Source organism: Cetorhinus maximus, chromosome 19 (genome assembly GCF_964194155.1).
Source record: "Cetorhinus maximus chromosome 19, sCetMax3.hap1.1, whole genome shotgun sequence".
Classification (NCBI taxonomy): domain Eukaryota; kingdom Metazoa; phylum Chordata; class Chondrichthyes; order Lamniformes; family Cetorhinidae; genus Cetorhinus; species Cetorhinus maximus.
The window spans coordinates 70,221,399-70,240,145 of NC_135897.1; the positions used below are offsets into that span (position 1 = coordinate 70,221,399).

At 42.3% G+C, this 18,747-nt stretch overlaps 1 protein-coding gene across 1 annotated transcript in view; it reads left to right on the forward strand.

Moving 5' to 3' along the window:
- Positions 1–18,747, forward strand: part of sphkap (SPHK1 interactor, AKAP domain containing) — a 167,995-nt gene that overhangs the window by 25,923 nt on the left and 123,325 nt on the right. Inside the window, exon 3 of the mRNA XM_078564068.1 lies at positions 17,298–17,408. Within this exon, the coding sequence (XP_078420194.1) occupies positions 17,298–17,408 (111 nt within the window). The remainder of the gene's footprint in view (positions 1–17,297; positions 17,409–18,747) is intronic.

Consider the following 18,747-nt stretch of genomic DNA (forward strand, 5'->3'; position numbering starts at 1 on the left):
AAGTAGTGGTAATGTTACTGGAGTGGTAACTCAGAGGCCCGGAGACAAAAGTACAAATCTCACAATAGCAATTGGATTGTTATGAAAAGCTGCTGTCCTTATCTATGTGACTCCAGACCCACAGCAATGTGATTGATTCTTACTTGTTCTCTGAAATGGCCTAACAAACTACTCAGTTGTATCGAGCTGCTACAGGAAAGTCGGAAAGGCTGGAAAGCCTGCTAGAAAGACTGTGTTCAATAGGAGCATGGAACAATCAGCACCAATTTGCACAGGGCTTTGTGCAGAGCTTAGAGCCCATCCCTTCCAGCATGAAAATGGTTGTCAACTCTATCTGTACACTTGTGGATGCTACCATGATGAAGCTCAGACTGTTGCCATTATGACTATAGATTACAATGTTCAAGGAGGGGAGTGACAGAGAGGCTCAGTTAAGCATGAACCTGCTGTTGTCTCTTAGAAAGGCAGCATTCATCCTCCCACCCCTGTCACTCCATCAGTGCCCGTGCTGCTGCCTGTCAGCCAACCATCCCAGGCTGGCTCTGCCCATGTCAAGGTAGGGCAGGGCCAAGCTTTGAAGGTCAGAGCTGCTTGAAGTTTTCCTTCAGGCCATCTACAGTTCTCCTCAACTACAATGTCTGCTTCATCTCCTTTTTTTGTGAAAACAGATGCTAAGTGTTTCTAATTTCTTCTTGAGATACGTGCAGTGCCAGTACCTGAGCTGGTGGCATTCTCGTGAAATCACAAGAATGTGTTTTATCTTCTTCAATTTCCTCTTCTTTGGTGTCCCTGCACTGCCTTGGAACATTTACACCAGCTGCAGTTTATAAATCAGAAGAGATTGCAGGGTGAGGGATAAGTGGGATGAGGAGGATTAAGTATGAGGTTAGATTTATGTTTGATGTTTTAAATCCCATGACTGACCACAGTTTCAGCAATGGCTGCTGCACTAATGATCTCCACCATAGGGATTAGGACATGTAGGCATATCTGTCCACCTTTGGTTAACTCCTGCTGCCTCTGGTTGTGCACCAACTTGTTGTGCAAGAGAGTGGTAAGTGTGTCAGTCTGTGTCATGCAATCTGTTTGAGTGATGTGGCTGTCATGGTTGATTAGCTGGCTGTGTGCAAGTTGCAAGATGAGGGGATGAGGCTTGCAGCAGTGCCAAGTGTGTGAGGGTGAGGTGAAGAGTATGAATGTTAATCATGAGTGCTAATTGTTATAAATTGTTGTTATGAGTGATGGGATGTAGTGAATTGAGGAGTGGCTGAGACTAATCAAGCAGTTGGTAGGATATGGCATCTGAAAATGCATTCACTGACCTTCACAACTCTTGTGAGGTCATTGAACTTCTTTCAACACTGCATCCAGCTCTGTACAAAGTCCTCCACAGCTACCTGCCCCTATTGCCTTTTGATCTGTATTTTGAGGGACTCCTGTTCCCTTGTGGATACAGGCCATCTCCTCCACCAAGACCTCCATGCAGCATCTGAAAATCTTGGAGTTCACTCCGTCACATGCCTCAGTATTTCCAAGCACAAATTCACTTCCTGCGCAATTCCCAGAATCCGCTCCAGCCACAATGCACCTTCCCTTTTAAGAGGTGCAGTCTAGCTTTAAGCAGGGGAAGGTAGCTTTTAAGTAGCCCTAGGAAGTTATGATTTTTGGCCGCCTCCTGATGTATGCAGGCACTGAACCCTGCAGTTAATGCTGGCTGCATGCAGAAATTATTATAATGACCAGGCAGCACGAACATGGCATGCTGCCTGCATTTCAAGCAATGGGCACAAGTTAATCAGGCATCACATTCCTCGTTCCTTTTTTTCAGGGATTATTTAATTTGGTTCCCTTACATTTCAGCGTACATTCAACTTCCATGGATGAACTTAGCAGAGTAGCTTCTTAATTTAGAGTAATGTACAGCAGTCTGAAAGCTGATCATTTTAAACCTTCCCCTCAATATCATTTAGCTTCTTTGTTGTTTCAAAATTAATCATTTGTCTGCATTGGGAAAAGCCCTTGCTCAATGAAATCACATTTAAACAGTTCCAAAACCTTTCCAGATGAGCTGAATTCATCCTCTTAACATTTTACAAAAGGTAAGCTACCGCCAAAGTTCAGTTGTTGTTGAACCTCCACCACCTGCCCCCACCCCACCCTGCCACGCACGGCCCTGGTTTAGCCATAAATCTCTAAATAATCTAATGGCGAACCCATATCCTACCAGTTTGTGATCCAGTTTAACAATGCACTAACATTCTGTGCCTCTGGGGGTTCTCAGATTGCAGGATACTTCACATTCAGTGGAATAAATTGTAACTGACTGTCAAATTGAGAGATGTGACATGAAAGATCTTGGAGTCAAGTGATACTCTGATAATAATTAATGGGGAGTCTCATGCTGACTTGCCAGGAGGTGCATCCAGTACTATCAATCCTGAGAAGAAGAGGCAGAACATCAGGTAAATCACACTCGTAGATTTATGTGGTATTTATTAGTTGGGTAGCCACCAGCAAATCCTAATAACCACTTAAATGTTTAGCCAAAATAAAACTTCCTTTGGACTGTACGACACCCTTTTTAATACTAAAATTACCTCTTTTAAAGGATTACGGATGGTAAGGTTCTTAAGATGTTTCATTATAACAAGTATTTAGCTATGAAACTGAAGCCTCTAGATCAAAGCTCCCATTAAAATACCAAAGAAAAGAAGTTCAGACTTTTGAGGTACTATCAAAGAAGCATAGAATGGTGCCGCAGAGAGAAGGCCATTGGGCCCATCATGTCTATATCAGTTCTTTGATATTCGCTTAAACCTACTACTCCCCTGATCTTTCCCCATAGCACTGTCATTTCTGTACCTTTCAAGTATTTATCCAATTCTCTTTTGAATGTTATGATTGAATTTGCTTCCACCGCCCTTTCAGTTCATTTCAGAACCCAACAACTCACTCTGTTTTTTTTAAAAATTCCTTTGTTGCATCTAGTGCTTTTATCAATCGCCTCAAATCTGCCTCTTCTAGCTACGAATAAAAACAGTTTCTTCTGATTTAATTTTATTAAAACCTTTCATGATTTTGAAATCCTCTATTAAATCTTTCCTTAATCTGCTCTGCTCTAAAGAGAACAACCCCACCGTCTCCAGTCTTTCCTTGCAACTGAAGTTCCTCACCCCTGGTACCATTCTACTAAACTTCCTTTGCACTCTCTCTATAAGGCCTTGACATTCCTCCTGATATGTGGTGTTCAGAACTGAACAAAATACTCAGTTGAGACCTAACAAAAGATTTAGCATGGTAGGCTTAAGTCAGTAGCCTGCCCGCCATTTTGAAAAGTCATTAATGAGCAATTGAGCATGTTAACAAGTCAACTGACCCTGTTATGATCCAGTTAGGGACCAGTAACTTTTTGTTAAAAGTAGACAAATTTTGAAATCCCAGTTATGCACTAAGAGAATAAAGCCAAAGTTCCACAGTTTTAAATAAACAAAACAAACTTTACTGTAGAAAGTCAGAAAAGTAAAACAATCTAAGAATTAACAGGCAAACTGTGGATGAACACATCCCGCTGCACATTAAATGGCAGATGCGACCAAGACAGATCCCACAGATTTCACAGCAACGCTCCCAGATGTCAGTGACCACTGTGAGCTACACAATCTCATTATAACTTTGCCTTCCCCATGAGGGATTTCAACTCTTAACTTTCAAACATCTATGCTTTTAATTCCCTCAAAAACTGCTTCAACTTGGACTCAATGACTGTTTACCTCCCGATATTTCCATCTCTCCTCCTGAGGCTGTTTCATGGGATTCACAAAGCTGCAATCCCATCTCTAATTATGAAACCCACTTCCAACTCTTTTGCAAACCACTAGCTTCACTAAGCTGATATTGCCCCTGGGTTTCTCTGAACACCAGTCACCCGGCAGCACTGCACTGTAAATGGCTCCCGGGGCTTCTTGAACTTCTAACTGCCTGGCACGGAACCAATGACCTTCTACCACCAGCTCCCCATGACTTCTGAGCCTGAACTGCCTGGAGCCTGCCAACAGCAGCCCCTTTTCGGGATGATCAGATGGCAGTAAATTACAAAATGCCTGAAAATGCACCAAATAAACTGAAACCTTCAGTTGGGTTGGATATTATTTCTTAAATATTACTTTGAGGGATTTAGAATAGTCTGTGATTAGTTATTGTGGGAAAATGCTAATGAATATTATTGAAATATTCAAAGATAATGGAGTGTGTTTTGCCATTGATAGCCTGGGGATACTGCCAGAATCTGAGATGCTGACGGCAGTAAAAGCATGTTCAATCTGCTGGTGGTGAAAGCTGTTGTTCCTGACAAATCTCCGACTCTTGTGCAAGTGCCAATAAAAGAAATATTGCCAAGAATCAGCCATTCTGCTGTACCTGAATCCAATGACCAAATCTTTCATGATCATCATTATTGTGATCTGTCCCTTGATTCAAGGATGATCTCTACTCAGGGTGTTACGAGGCTATGCCCTTTTATTTTTGAAAATATGATTTTTCAACTTTCAACTGACAGAAAATTGTGTGATTTGAACTGAGACTGCTTAAAAATGCAAGGCCACATTCCAAGCTGAAGATGAGAAACCAACAAATCGTCCTTGGGAGTGTGAAGAGAGAGACATTTCCATCGAAACTCATAACAGTCTAAGAAAGAGACATTAAAAATGCAAAGTGCTGGATATTGAAATGATGGCTGCCAAAGACAGACACACCCAAAACCTCTTGGAAATACATAATAGGTGAAGTATTTCAAGGCAAGGCTGTCAGCCACTAGAGAGGAATTGTAAGTAACACAGGTGGTGTTCAGAAAGTCTTCAGCAGAGGAAACAAGCTGAGGCCTGTCTTTCCCCCTCGCTCTCTTTTGGAATAAGTGTGTTACCTGGTTTGAGTAGCAACTCTACCATAAACCCATCAAGGAACCTAGGTCTCGTAATAATTACAGCATCTTCTACATCTGCCACATCCAAGAAAACAGCTAACCTAAATTGGCCACAGCGTTTAAAATCTATGCTTCAAGGACAATCAAAAGCCGCCGAACTATATATTCTTTTATCTTTTTATTGAATTCTAACTCTCCTTATTTCTGATACCTGTGCATGTGGGCTTTAACAACTGCATGAGGGCCGAATGCTTAAAGTCGCGTTTTTAGTAGTTTTCTTGAATTTAGTGATTAATAAATTTGCTCTTTCTTTGACTTGAGAGAACCTTGTTTGAATAGTTCCTTATTGCTCACAGCTTAACTAGTAAAATGAATTCTGATTTGGAAAAGGCATATCCTTGTCAAAAAGGACCTTAAACCTTTGCTGTGGCCAACTGAGGAGGTTGAATAGAGGGGGGCAAGTTCATCCCTTTTCACCTGGTCATAACAAGGGTCATGTGTTTTATGCCATGGCACATCATGTGACTGAACAGGTTGATTCTCAATACGCAGATCTTTGGGCACATGGGGAAGGATTTCCTACACAGTAATGGGTCCAGAGTGCAGGATTTGCTTCTTTTTCTTTGCCTCTGTGCCGCCACTCTGCATCATCAGTAAGATATTGCAACTCAAATCGTAAAGCAACTTCATACGAACAAGGTGTGGGAGTATGCCATTCAGCTCCTCGAGCCTGCCCTCCCATTTAATAAGATTGTGATGTTTGTGTTTAACAGTTATGCTTTTTTGTAAAAGGACATTTTAGTTAAAAAAAAAGGTGTTATATAAAAACCTGATGGCAGGGTGTACAAAGTACCAGATATATTGCCCTCTGATGTAGAATAAGGAATAAAGGAACCTTCTGTTTTTTTTTACACCGTGCGTGTGTGCACGTGCATGCATGCATGTATTCTTAATTGTTAAGAAGTGGCAAAACACTTCAAATGGCTATGAGGGTGGGATCATCATCATTAGGGGCTTTAGAGGCTTTTGATCCATCTACTATGAACTTTGTAGTTTTATAGAGTCAGAGTTTTACAGCATGGAAAAAGGCCCTTCAGCCCATCGCGCCAGTCATCAAGCCATTATCTTCTCTAATCCCATTTTCCAGCACTTGGCCCGTAGCCCTGTATGCTATGGCATTTCAAGTGTTTATCTAAATACTTCTTAAATGTTGTGAAGGTTCCCGCCTCTACCACCCTTTCAGGCAATGAGTTCCAGATATGCCCCCACCATCTGAGTGAAAAAAAATTTCCTCAAACCCCCTCTAAATCTCCTGCCTCCTACCTTAAATCTATGTCCCCTAGTTATTGACCCCTCTTCTAAGGGGAAAAGTTTCTTCCCACCTACCCCATCTTTGCCCCTCATAATTTTGTACATCTCAATTAGGTCCTCCCTCAGTCTTCTCTGCTCTTAAGGAAAACAACCTTAGCCTATCTGGTCTCTCTCTTCATAGCTGAAATGCTCCAGCCCAGGCAACATCCTCCAGCCCAGGCAACATCCTGGTGAATCTCCTCTGCACCCACTCCAGTGCAATCACATCCCCCCTATAGTATGGCGACCAGAACTGCACACACAACTCCAGAAGTGGCCTAGCTAGCATTTTATACAGCTCCATCATAACCTCCCCTTTCTTGTATTCAATGCCTCGACTAATTAAGTCAAGTATCCCATATGCCTTCTTAACCATCTTATCTATCTGTCCTGCTGCCTTCAAGGATCTATGGACATGCACACCAAGGTCCCTCTGATCCTCTGTACTTCCTAGGGTCTACCATTCACTGTGTCCCTTGCCTTGTTAGTCATCCCAAAATGCACCACCTCTCACTTTTCAGGATTAAATTCCATTTGCCACTGTTCTGTCCATCTGACCAACCCATCTATATTGTTCTGTAGTCTAAGGCTTTCCTCTTCACTATTTACCACACCACCCAGTTTTCATGTAATCTACAAACTTACTGATCATACCACCTACATTCATGTCTTGATCATTAATGTACACTACAAACAGCAAGGGACCCAGCACCAAACCCTGCGGTACACCACTGGACACAGGCTTCCAGTTGCAAAAATAACCTTTGACCATCACCCTCTGCCTCTTTCATGTTGAGCAAATGGAACAGTTTTTCATTGCGAATGAGATTGAAGAGGAAAAGCTGGCCTCAGTTTTACTTACTGAGAAATATCATTGCTCCTGACAAGCCAGCAGATAAAATCTTTAAAGAACTTGTGAAAAATCACTTTGATCCCCAACCAGGAATTATTGCCGAGAGATTCAAGTTTCACTGAAGAGAACAGCATGAATGTGAGTCAGTTTCCCAGTTCCTGGCCTAGTTGAGAAAGTTAGCAGAACGTTGTGACTTTAAAGGTTACCTGAAAGAAGTGTTGTGTAATCACTTGGTTTGTGGACTAAGAAATGAAAGAATTCAGCATAGATTGTTAGCGGAGCAAGAGTTGACACTGAAGAAAGTGTTCAAGATTGCACAAAGCATAGAAGTGGCAGAGAAACAAGCTGGAGATTTGAAAGCACATGCTAACAATGCTGAAGTTGAAATAGTAAAGTCAGGGTATACTTGCTTCCAAACATGTCACCACTGTAATGGAATTGGGCATAATGCAGAAGCCTGTAAGCGAAAATCCACTGATTGTCGCTACTGTGGGAAAAAAAGGACACATAGTGTGTATGTATATCAAAGGCTGATCACAGTAAAACAGTACCACAAAAAAAAGAGCATCACGAGGAGCACATGGACAAGTCACGTTTGAAAAGAGAGGCAGTTTAAAAAGACGCGTTACTTGGAAACAAAATACAAAACTAATGCGAGTCCAGATGAGACAAAGTGAAACTAACAGCAACAATGCAGAAGAACAATTGTATTGGATTCAGTCTGATCTGAAACTATATGAAGGACTAAAAGCTGGCATTGCCTTAAATGGTAAAATGGTTGAAATGGAGGTTGACGCTGGAGCATCTGTTTCTATTGCTTCAGAGAAGACATGGGAGAAAATTTTCAAGAAATGCCCATTGGAGAAAACTCTCCTCCAGCTTAGCACTTACACTGGTGAGCCTGTGAATATACTTGGAAAAATGTCCATTCAAGCTAAATATGGAGATCAAATAGCAAAGTTGCCACTTATCATTGTGAAAGGGGATCGTTCATCACTTATGGGCAGGAACTAGCCAAAAGAAATTTGTCTGTCCTGAAATAAAATAAATAAAGTGCATTGCAACCCCATGTTGCAGTCCCTGTTAGACAATCATCCTGATGTCTTCACAGAAGGTCTTCGATTTATTAGAGACATTGAAGCCAAACTTGCTGTGAAGGCTGAAGCTTCTCCAAGGTCCTTCAAACCACGTTCAGTTCCCTACTCAATATGACAGAAAATCGAACAGGAACTACAATGACCTGAAAGCTTTCAGATAATTGAGAAAGTTGATTATGCAGATTGGGCAGCTCCAATAGTCCCAGTAGTGAAGGATGTAGAGAAGAATATGTGGTGACTATAAAATCATCATTAATCCTTTCCTGGAAGTGCATCTGTAGCCACTACTGAAAATTGAGGTCCTGTTCACTACTCTGAATGGAGGTGAATTATTCATAAAGCTTGACCTATCACAGGAATCTTTGCAAATGCAGCTCAGTGAAGATTCCAGGAAGCATACAACTATCAGCACACAGAGGCCTATATCAATATAAACAACTACCATTAGGAATCACGTCATCACCAGCAGGCCATGGACAAAATACTGCAGAGCCTTCCTGGTGTAATATACTTCCAAGACGACGTGCTCATCACCGGGGAAAACCTTCCAACTCATTTAGAGAACCTAGGCAGGGTCCTGCGTAGTCTGGAAAAATATGGCATCCGCTGTAAGAAATCCAAATGCTAGTTCTAGCTCTCAGTAGAGTACCTGGGACATGTGATCAATGAAACTGGCCTCTCAACCTCACCCAGAAAGGTAGAGGCAGTGGTGAATGCACCACAGCCCAAAAATGTGAAGGAGCTTCGTTTGTTTTTGGGATTTGTGAATTACTACGACAAATTTGTTTCCAGTTTGGTTACCAAGGCAGCACCACTGAATAATCTACTGAAGAGGAATGCAAAATGGGATTTGTCACAAACCTGTCAGGAAAGTTTCAAGGAACTCGAGCAAGAGCTCACTTCTGCTAAAGTCCTGGCACATTTCAAAGAAAAGTTACGTGTCAGCCTTGCTTGTGATGCATGTGGATGTGGTGTTGGAGCTGTCACCACCCACACATTTCCTGTTGGCAGTGAAAGGCCCATTGCATACGCCTCACGCACATTGTCCAAGGTCGAACAAAATTATGCCCAAATTGAGAAGGAAGCTCTTGGACTAATCTATGGAGTCAAGAAGTTCCACCAATATTTGTAGGGGCATAAATTCATGTTAATTACAGGCCACAAGACTTTGACCTGGTTGCTTAGCCCAAAGTCACAAACCCTGACACTTGCCACTGCACGCCTACAAAAGTAGGCACCGATCTTATCTGCTTACCAGTACAAAATTACATTTTGCTCGACTAAGAATTATGGAAATGCGGACGCACTTTCCAGACCTCTGTTACACCACAGCTCCACAAACAAAAGTGAAGTCACTGCTTTCAATGTGAACTAGACAGACATGTTACCTGTTAAAGTGGATTATATTCGACTTGAAACGCAGAGGAATGCTGTGCTCTCCAAAGTTTATCTGTACACACAAGGGTTGGTGTGCACCTCAAGTGTCTACTGAGCTTAAGCCTTACTACATGCGTAGATTTGAGCTGACCCTGCAAGATGGTTGTTCGTTATGGGGAATAAGAGTTGTTGTTCTTCCAAAATTCCAAACACGAGTGTTAGAAGAACTTCACCTCAGTCACATGGGAATTGTCAAAATGAAAGCATTAGCTCGTCTACATGTATTGTGGTCACACCTGCATAACGACATTGAAGGCATGGTCAGTGATTGCCTCCCATGTCAAGAAATGAAGTCTTCTCCTGCAACTGCCCTATTACATCCGTGGGCTTGGCCTGACCACCCACGGCAGAGACTTCATGTGGACTTTGCCGGACCACTTCTCGGACATACGTTCCTGATTGTGGTGGATGCCTGCACAAAGTGACCTCATGTTATTCCTATGAAATAGACTACTTCAGCAAAGACCATTGATGCTCTCTGGAATGTGTTTACTACTTTTGGATTGCCGGAGCAGATTGTGTCTGGCAATGACACACAATTCACATCATGTAAATTTCAAACATTCCTGAAAATCAATGGGATCAAGCAGATTCTCATCTCACCTTAACACCCATCCTCAAATGGTGAAGTAGAGTGCTTTGTCCATACATTCAAAACGACCATATTGAAGGGGAGGATGCAAACACATTGGAAGTTGAAGCTGAAGAACTTTTGATGATGTATCATAACACTCCACATTCAACAAGAGGCGTATCTCCTGCTGAGCTGATGTTTGGAAGACGACTGTGACCAGAATGGATTTGCTGTGTCCAGATTTGAAAGGAAAGATTAGTTCAAAGCAACTTGATCAGAAAAGGCCACATGACACAAGTAAACCAGCTTGTGAGTTTAATCTGGATCAGTCTGTTTGGGTCCGAAATTACTGTGGGACACCAAAGTGGCTCCTTGTATGTATGTGTGTGCGTACTCTTAACTGTTAAGAAGTGACAAAACACTTCAGAGATCATGGCTGATCTGATAGTAACCTCAACTCTGCATCCCGCCTACCCCAGATAACCTTTCACCCCTTGCTTACCAAGAATTTATCCACCTCTGGCTTCAAAATATTCAAAGACTTTGCTTCCACTGCCTTTTCAGGAAGATAGTTCCAAAGACACTGAGCCTTCTGAGAGAAAAATTTCGCCTAATCTCCATTTTAAATTGGCAACCCCTTATTTTTAAGTAGTGACCCCTAGTTCTAGATTCTCCCACAAGAGGAAACATCCTCTCCACATCCACGCTGTCAAGACCCCTCAGGACTTTGCACGTTTAAATCAAGTATACGTTTCATGGAAAAGTTGTTGCCATTTTGGATGATTGGTAGCAAGCTCCCACCAATCATTAATGTCAATGCTGCTGCTCTTCAAGGAGAGCTTCTTTGAAGTGTTTTCTTTGTTTCCTCCTGGAATGTTGGTCACTTGAGAGTTGGGAAAACCACCAAGGAGACACTTTTCGGCCATCTGGACACAGTGTCCAATCCATCAAAATTGATTTTGCAGGAATTTTGCTTGAATGTTTGTGAAAGTGATTTCAAGAAGGACACTGGTGTTTGACGGTCCTCCCATTGAATCCAGTGGATGCAGTGGAGGCATTGCTGTTGGAATTTCTCTAATTCTCTTTTGTGTCACTGATACAGAGTCCAGGTCTCGCTGCAGTACAGGAATGTGGCAATGACAATTACACTACTCTAAATGATTTTTGTTGACTTGCAGAGATCTTTGTTGTCAAACACTCGCTACCATAGTGTTGGATCTCTTTGTCAATGGTGGTCTTTTGAGAGAGGTCGCTGCTAAGGTATGGGAAGTGCTCAACCCGTTCTAGAATGTCTCCTTCAACATATATGGGAGGTGGAATATTTGGCTGAGCAGGTGTGGGTTGATATACAAGTTATTTTTTGGCAACATTCAAGGACAGGCTGAGTTTCTTGTATGCAGAATTGAAGAGATTGAGAGTGGCTTGCAAATCTTGTGTAGAGTGGGTAACATCACTGCAGTCACCTGCAAACTGTGGATTATGTGTGACTATGGTGGTCAGTTTAGTTTTGGCACAGACGTGACTGAGGTTAAAGGGTTCTCCATCTAGGCAGCATTTAATATTGATGAAATGAATAGCCACTGTCAGGTAGATTGTAAATAATATGGGGGGTATGGGGGCTATTACACAGCCTTGCTTAACCCCAGTCCAGATTTTGAAGGCATCTGTTGCAGAATGCTAGATTGTGATGAAGTTTTGTGATGAGACATCCAAATCGTTTGAGCGTAATCCACAGAACCTCATGATTTATGAGTCAAATGCTTTTGTCAGGTCAATGAATGTAATGAAGAGTTCCTGGTTTTATTCTCAACACTTTTCTTGGATTTCCCAGGCAACAAAGACCATGTCAGAGGTTCTTCTGGAAGATCTAAAGCCACTGTGAGCATTTCCTCAATCACAGGAATTAGCGATTCAGGAGAACATGGATCAGGGTTTTTCCTGTTGTGGACAAGCAGGAAATAGCTCAATAGTTTCCACAGCATCATTCTCTCCCTTCTTGAATATAGTTATGGTCTGTCGCATTCCTGACAATGGGTGGGGGGAGTTCTTTACCCCCCAACCCCCCCAACACACAAATCTGTAGGATGAGCACATGGAGTTTTGATGAGAGCAAAAACCCACCAGCTATGATGACCTCAGCTGGAATACCACTGGGCTGCAGGTTTTGTTGTTTTTCGCAGCTGTTCCAACAATGGTGGTTCACACATGGGTCCTACCTTAGGGCATGCGGGCTACCCTGGAGAGTATCAGCTGCCATAATGGATTCACAGTTGAGAAGTTGTTGAAAATGTTCTGCCGTTGACAAACATTTGGACCACACTTTGTCTGGCACCTTACCCTAACCTCGTCACCATTGGTGGCCTCACCAGGAGCAAGGAGTTCCCGATTCTACCGCTCAAGGGATCGTCAGAATGCTCAAGCGCCTCCACCACATAGACGTGGCGATCCACAGAGGGCTTCCATGATCACATGGAAGGCAAATGCAAGTGCAGCTGCAAGATGTGCTTAAACCTACCATCTGTTCCGGAGATAGAATCATCTGTTTTACCCAAACCAGTACTTGCTGATCAGGAATTCAAGGGAAAGTACAAGAAGGTATATTCTGTAAAAAGAGAAACTGTGGGTTCTGAAGTCTGAATGAAGGTTACCAAATTCTGAAACTATAGAGCAGGTATCTGAAAGAGAAAGATAGATTAATATTTCAGATGGAAGCTTTCAACTAAAGAGGACAACCCTTAAAATCCATGGGGGTTGTGCCAGAGACATAGCAGGAGGACCGATAGTTGTTTTGCGGTGTATGCTCATAAGCTTCTTAACTTTGGAAACTTCAGTCTGTGAATTGGGCTATAAATGATGGAACGTGCTTACTAAACCTAACGGGTAAGATTAAATTGATTAACCAGAAAAAGAAATTGGTGGCAATTTCCTAGACACTTTAATCTAGCTCCATTGCCATAGCTTTGACAGTAAAATGGGAGAAACCATGAGGAAATTACTGGAGAGTGTGTAGAAATTAAAAATATAAAAGCTTTTGCATGCCATGAAATGTTTGAAGAACTTTATTCTTCATAGGGTGAGAGTGATGAAAACTGCCTTTCAGGCTCAGCAGCTCTTTAAATCTGTTGCTGTGCCATGAATCCTGCATCTATGTCCAATCTGGGCAACATTAATATGGAATGGGCAAACTTTATGCTATAAACCAAGCCTGAGTCAGACCTCAGCACCTTATTCAACCCTGAGTTAAAATTCTGACTCCATATCCTCTACATTTCAATGATTTCCTCCTCCCCCACATTAGCCCATCTGTTGTTGAAAACCTCAACAATGACTTTGTCACCTCTAGACTAAATATTTCAATACCCTCTCTGTCTCCAATTTCTTTCACCCATCATAAACCTCAGTTCATCCAGAACCTTGCTGCCTGCATTCCTATCTCATGCCAGGGCCTGGATTTTCATCTTCCCGATTTTCACAATATCACAATCCCGCCACCTGCCTGGCAGAGCTAGCTTGTGCTATTTTCAAAGTGGGGTGGCAGGGCTGGGCTGGAGTTGGGGCCACTGCCTTCAGAAGCAGGTCTGAGGTGGGAATGGAGGCAGGTAGATGCTGAGGTGGGCAGATTAGAGGGCCTGCCTCCATTCACTGGAACATCAGCCCAGTTTTGTAAATGTGTTAGGCACCCTAGCCCTCACCACCGCACCCCCCAGTCATACTCCAATGCCCCCTCCATACCGACATGCCCACTCACCCAGTATCCACAAAGGACAGAACTCATGAGATCATAATAACATTGGGAATTCTTTGAGTTGCTGATGAAACTGTCAAAATAAATAAACACCCATTCAAAAACCCTTAATAAAGTGTTAATCCTCTTAGGAGCTCATAAAAATTGTCAATCAAAACAAGCCATTCAAACTCCACTTGGGAAAAAACTTACTCTTAAGTGGCCACAAAGCTGTCAAAATAAACACAGTCCTTCAAAAAAACTTTAAATCTATTAACTACTTAGAACTGTCAATCAAAACAAAGCTCACCATCCTCCTGACAGCGGTGTCAATAACCGTTAATGAGCTAAATCCATTAATGTGATTGAATCTCAGCCAACCATTCATAATGAGATTCCATTGCAAAGCTATATAAACAATCACTGTTGAGCTATATCCATTAATGGGTTGGTACTCAGTCAAGCATTCATAATGAGATTCCTTTGCACAGTTGTGCCTACAGCCCTGAATATATCAAAACCTTGATGTCTTTTAAAGACATTTGCCACCAGTTCAACTTTTGAAGCAAGGAACAGATAGTCATCTGTTCCACTGCTTCAATGGCTTTAACAAATGGTTGGACTGTCAATCAAAGAAATGATTAAAATATGTGGGAGATTGGCGGATGAAATTTTAATCTCAGTGCTGTTGAATGAGAAAGAGCACGTTATCCACTGGATAAAGTACTCTCCTATATCTGAATGACTTCACAATGCTGGTCAGTGTAGTGGTCAGATGCCTTTTCTAAACAAAGCCTTATCTTTCATCACTGCATTTGAAATATATTTGACATATCACATTATGACATGTGAAGTTGTCAGCACTCTTTGAACTATCTGTCAGAGGTTCCTGACTCTAGATTAGACTTCCCCCATCTCGCTGATGACTCCTCTGAGGTGCCATGAACCATATTTCCTGCCAAAATGTGTCCGTCTCCATGGAAATAGCGGGAGGCCTAAAATGCCAATGGACACGAGAGTAGGTAAGGGTGCTTTGCTGCGCGTGGCCTTACTGCCCACACTCATATCCCAGCGCCATGAAAATCGCACACAATGGGAATGGGGGTGAGTATCACAGAATCGGGTCCCACCCACTATTATTAAATCCTGCCCACTATCTTTCTAACATGCACAGAGACATGAAAATCCGGCCCCAGGTCTCACTCGCCTATCCCCTCAGTTCTCACTGGCATCAAGTGGCTCCTAGTCCTCCCGTGCCACAAATGCTCTTCCTTATCTTTGAATCCCTCCATGACCTCTCCCTCTTTACTTTAACCCCAAATAATGGACAGGGTTGTGTCAGGTGGGAGATTAATTTTTAAAATCTGAAACCGACCACCACCCAGCTTCAATCCGCACATGTCTGATTTTAATGCAGGCGGGATGGGTGGGAGGACAGCCATTCCACTCCCAGGCTTGGCAATTTAAATATTATAATGAGGCTGCATGCCTCATTTTCATGCAGCCTTTTAACTATAGCTCCGGACGGGTGGGTTTCTCTTGCCTTGGGAAACCTGGCAGATCCAGGGTGGTGAGGGCTGTGCCAATCCCCCACAATCAGACACACATCCTCACCCTTCCAATCTCCCTCACCATATCTTCTCCCCCCACAACCCCCCGATCTCGATCTCTCCCCTCCACTCCCCAAGGCCACTGATCTCCTTCCCACCCCCAAGTTCTCCGATTTCCCCCTCTTCCCCGAAGTCTCCAATGTGCCTTGCCTCTCCGAGGATTTTAATCCCACCCCCCCGCCACCGCCCCTCCACCCCCCCCCCCCCCCCCCACCCCCGACCAACCCATGAGGCCTCCGATTGCCTCAACCCCCAAGGCCGATTTAAACTGCCTTGGAGGCATCCAACTGCAATGCCCCCACCCACCCGTTCATCCAAGTCTTACAGCCCCCATTGCGAGTTTTGAATGTTGCCCCTTCCCTGGATGTGAACAACTTCCACTTCCTGCCTGATCATAGCTCGAACTAATCTATCCCTGCTGCCTCTTCTCTCATGTTCCCCGCCGACTAGAAGCCAAGCCTGTCAATCAGGCTAACTTTGGGGTAGGGAATCTACCTGTCACATCACACACACGCACACGCACACGCCCATGCGCTCACACACACACACACACAGTGGAAGTACTAAAATTTCATGCGTGCATAGAAACCCCGATTTCTAAGTTTCCTGCTACCGGGCCCCTTCAATCCCAGCAAAAATTTAGAATTGCTCCCCAGTATCTCTAATTTTCTCCATCAAAATTTACACTAATGTACAAAATCACTAATGTACATCTGTATTCAAGAAAGTGGGGAGACAGAAAGCAGGAAACTACAGGCCAGTTAGCCTAGCATCTGTCATAGGACAAATGCTAGAATCCATTACTAAAGGGGCAGTAGCAGGACATTTAGAAAATCATAATACAATCAGGCAGAGTCAACATGGTTTTGTGAAAGGAAAATTGTGTTTGACTAATTTATTAGAGTTCTTTGAAGAAATAATAAGCAGGGTGGTTAAAGGGGAGCCTACGGATTTGGTGTATTTAGATTTTCCAAAGATACAAGTTGTGGTATCAAAGGCTGCTACACAAAATAAGAGCTCATGGTGTAGGGGGTAACATATTGGCATGGATAAAGGATTGTTTAGCTAACAAGAAGCAGAGAGTAGAGATACATGGGTCATTTTCGGATAGGCAAGTTGTTACTAGTAGAGTGCCACAGGGATCAGTGCTGGGGCCTCAACAATTTACGATCTATTTCAATGACTTGGGTGAATGGGCCGAATGCATGGTTGCTAAATTTGCTGATGACACAAAAATATGTAGGCAAGTAAATTGTTGGGAGGACATAGAGTCTACAGGTGGCATTAGACAGGTTAAGTGAGTGGGCAAAAATTTGGCAGGTGGCGTAAAATGTGAATTTGACCACTTTGACAGGAAGAATAGAAAAGCAGTATACCATTTGAATGGACAGAGACTGCAGGACTCTGGTACAGAGGGATCTGGGTGGCCTGGTACATGAGTCACAAAAAGTGATTCCTGCTCCTAATTCTTGTGTACTTCTGTGAGCCAGAGCTGTTGTTGCCACTGTACCAGAGGCACAAGTGGTGACTTGTGCCTGCAGCTCATTGGCCCTTTCATGTGTAAAGCTTTCTTGACCTTTTTCACATTTAAAACTTTCTTGCCATAATTGAAATAAAAAGCATATTAACAGGAAGCAGCCTTGAATGCTGATATAAATATATTAAAAACACTTGCTGATGGTGAAACAAATCTGTAGATTGAAACAGAGATAATTTGGTTTTCTCTTTCAACAGGTCTTGTGCAGCAATAGTTTACTGGACTCTGCGGAATATTGGTTACGGAATGAGAAGAAACTTTGCCAGGTTGGATTCCTGGAAGATAAGGCAGGAAACAGCTGCCCGACGGTATGTGTGATGGAAATTAAAAGAATGATTTCTACCTATCAACTTTTTAATAGAGGGTACCAGAATGGATTTGAATAATTACAATTCTTAACAAATATTGACCAGATGGGGATCTGTGGTTAGGTAGTTGCTGTGAAATGACTCCTATCAATAATTTTGCTGAAAAAATTCATGAGAATTGAAAATTGTTTCCTAAAATTTTACCCTGACTATTATTTAATGCTATACCATTCAGTTATTTTGCATTGTTTACACATCAATCCAATAGGAGGAGAGGGTTGCACAGAAAGTCAAAAGCTGAACTCATGTCATGTGATAAGGAGGAAACAACATTACTAAAAATAATCTATTAATGAAGCTCACATCATGCTCTGGGGTTTCCACAGAAGAGGTGACAGATGATCATGACAGCCCCATTGAAATTCAACTGTTTAGCCTACTCAAGTACCTGGCATTATCTTCATGTTGATTTCTGTTCTTCTTTACACTGGGTGTCGTGAAATTGTAAACAGATACTTTGTAAATTCATCTCCATGCATAAAGGAAATCTTCCCCCATTTGTACAACAATACATTACCATTGGACAGATAATTCATGCTGTCCTATCCAATTATGACAGTGAAAAATGTTCAGAGAAGAACAGTAAAAGTGATTCCTGAACACACATCATTCAGTTCTCAAGAAAGACTAAGAAAGCTAATCTATCCTCATTTGAAAAAGAAAATAAATTGTTGAAGCACCGTCAACATGGTATCTCACTGGGACATAATCACACTACAGGTGGCAAGCCATCCATCTCTTTGAGTGAAAGCAAATTTTGTGGTTAATCTCATTCGTGGATCTCACATTATTACTGCAACACTGACAAAATGTGTGAATGCTTAATTTTAATACTCAAATCAATTTAAATGCATGTAAACATGACACAGAGTGATTTCCTGTTGGTAGAACTGAATCATTTTATGTGCTTTGCTCAGCCATCTGGTGTGGTCATTAAGTTAAGTTTCATTTATGATGCTATTCTATTGTATGAGCTCTTAATATCCATTTTTCAGTGCCTTCTACTACGGTGCTTTGGAGAGAAGAGGTAAAAAGTGTTTAGGTGGAGGTAAGAATAGGGAAATAGGGTATCAGGTTCAGCAGCTTGACACCAGCTGTTCTTGAAGCATTTGATAGAACAGGAAGAATGAAACAAGAGAAGGGATGTGAAAAAAAAACTCAAACAATACAAATGTTTATAGGAGCTCAAGCAACAACGCATCCAAATGCAAACTACAAAATACTATGGTGGTCGCCAAATCAAATTAAAATGAATGATGAGGTTCATTATAAGTACATT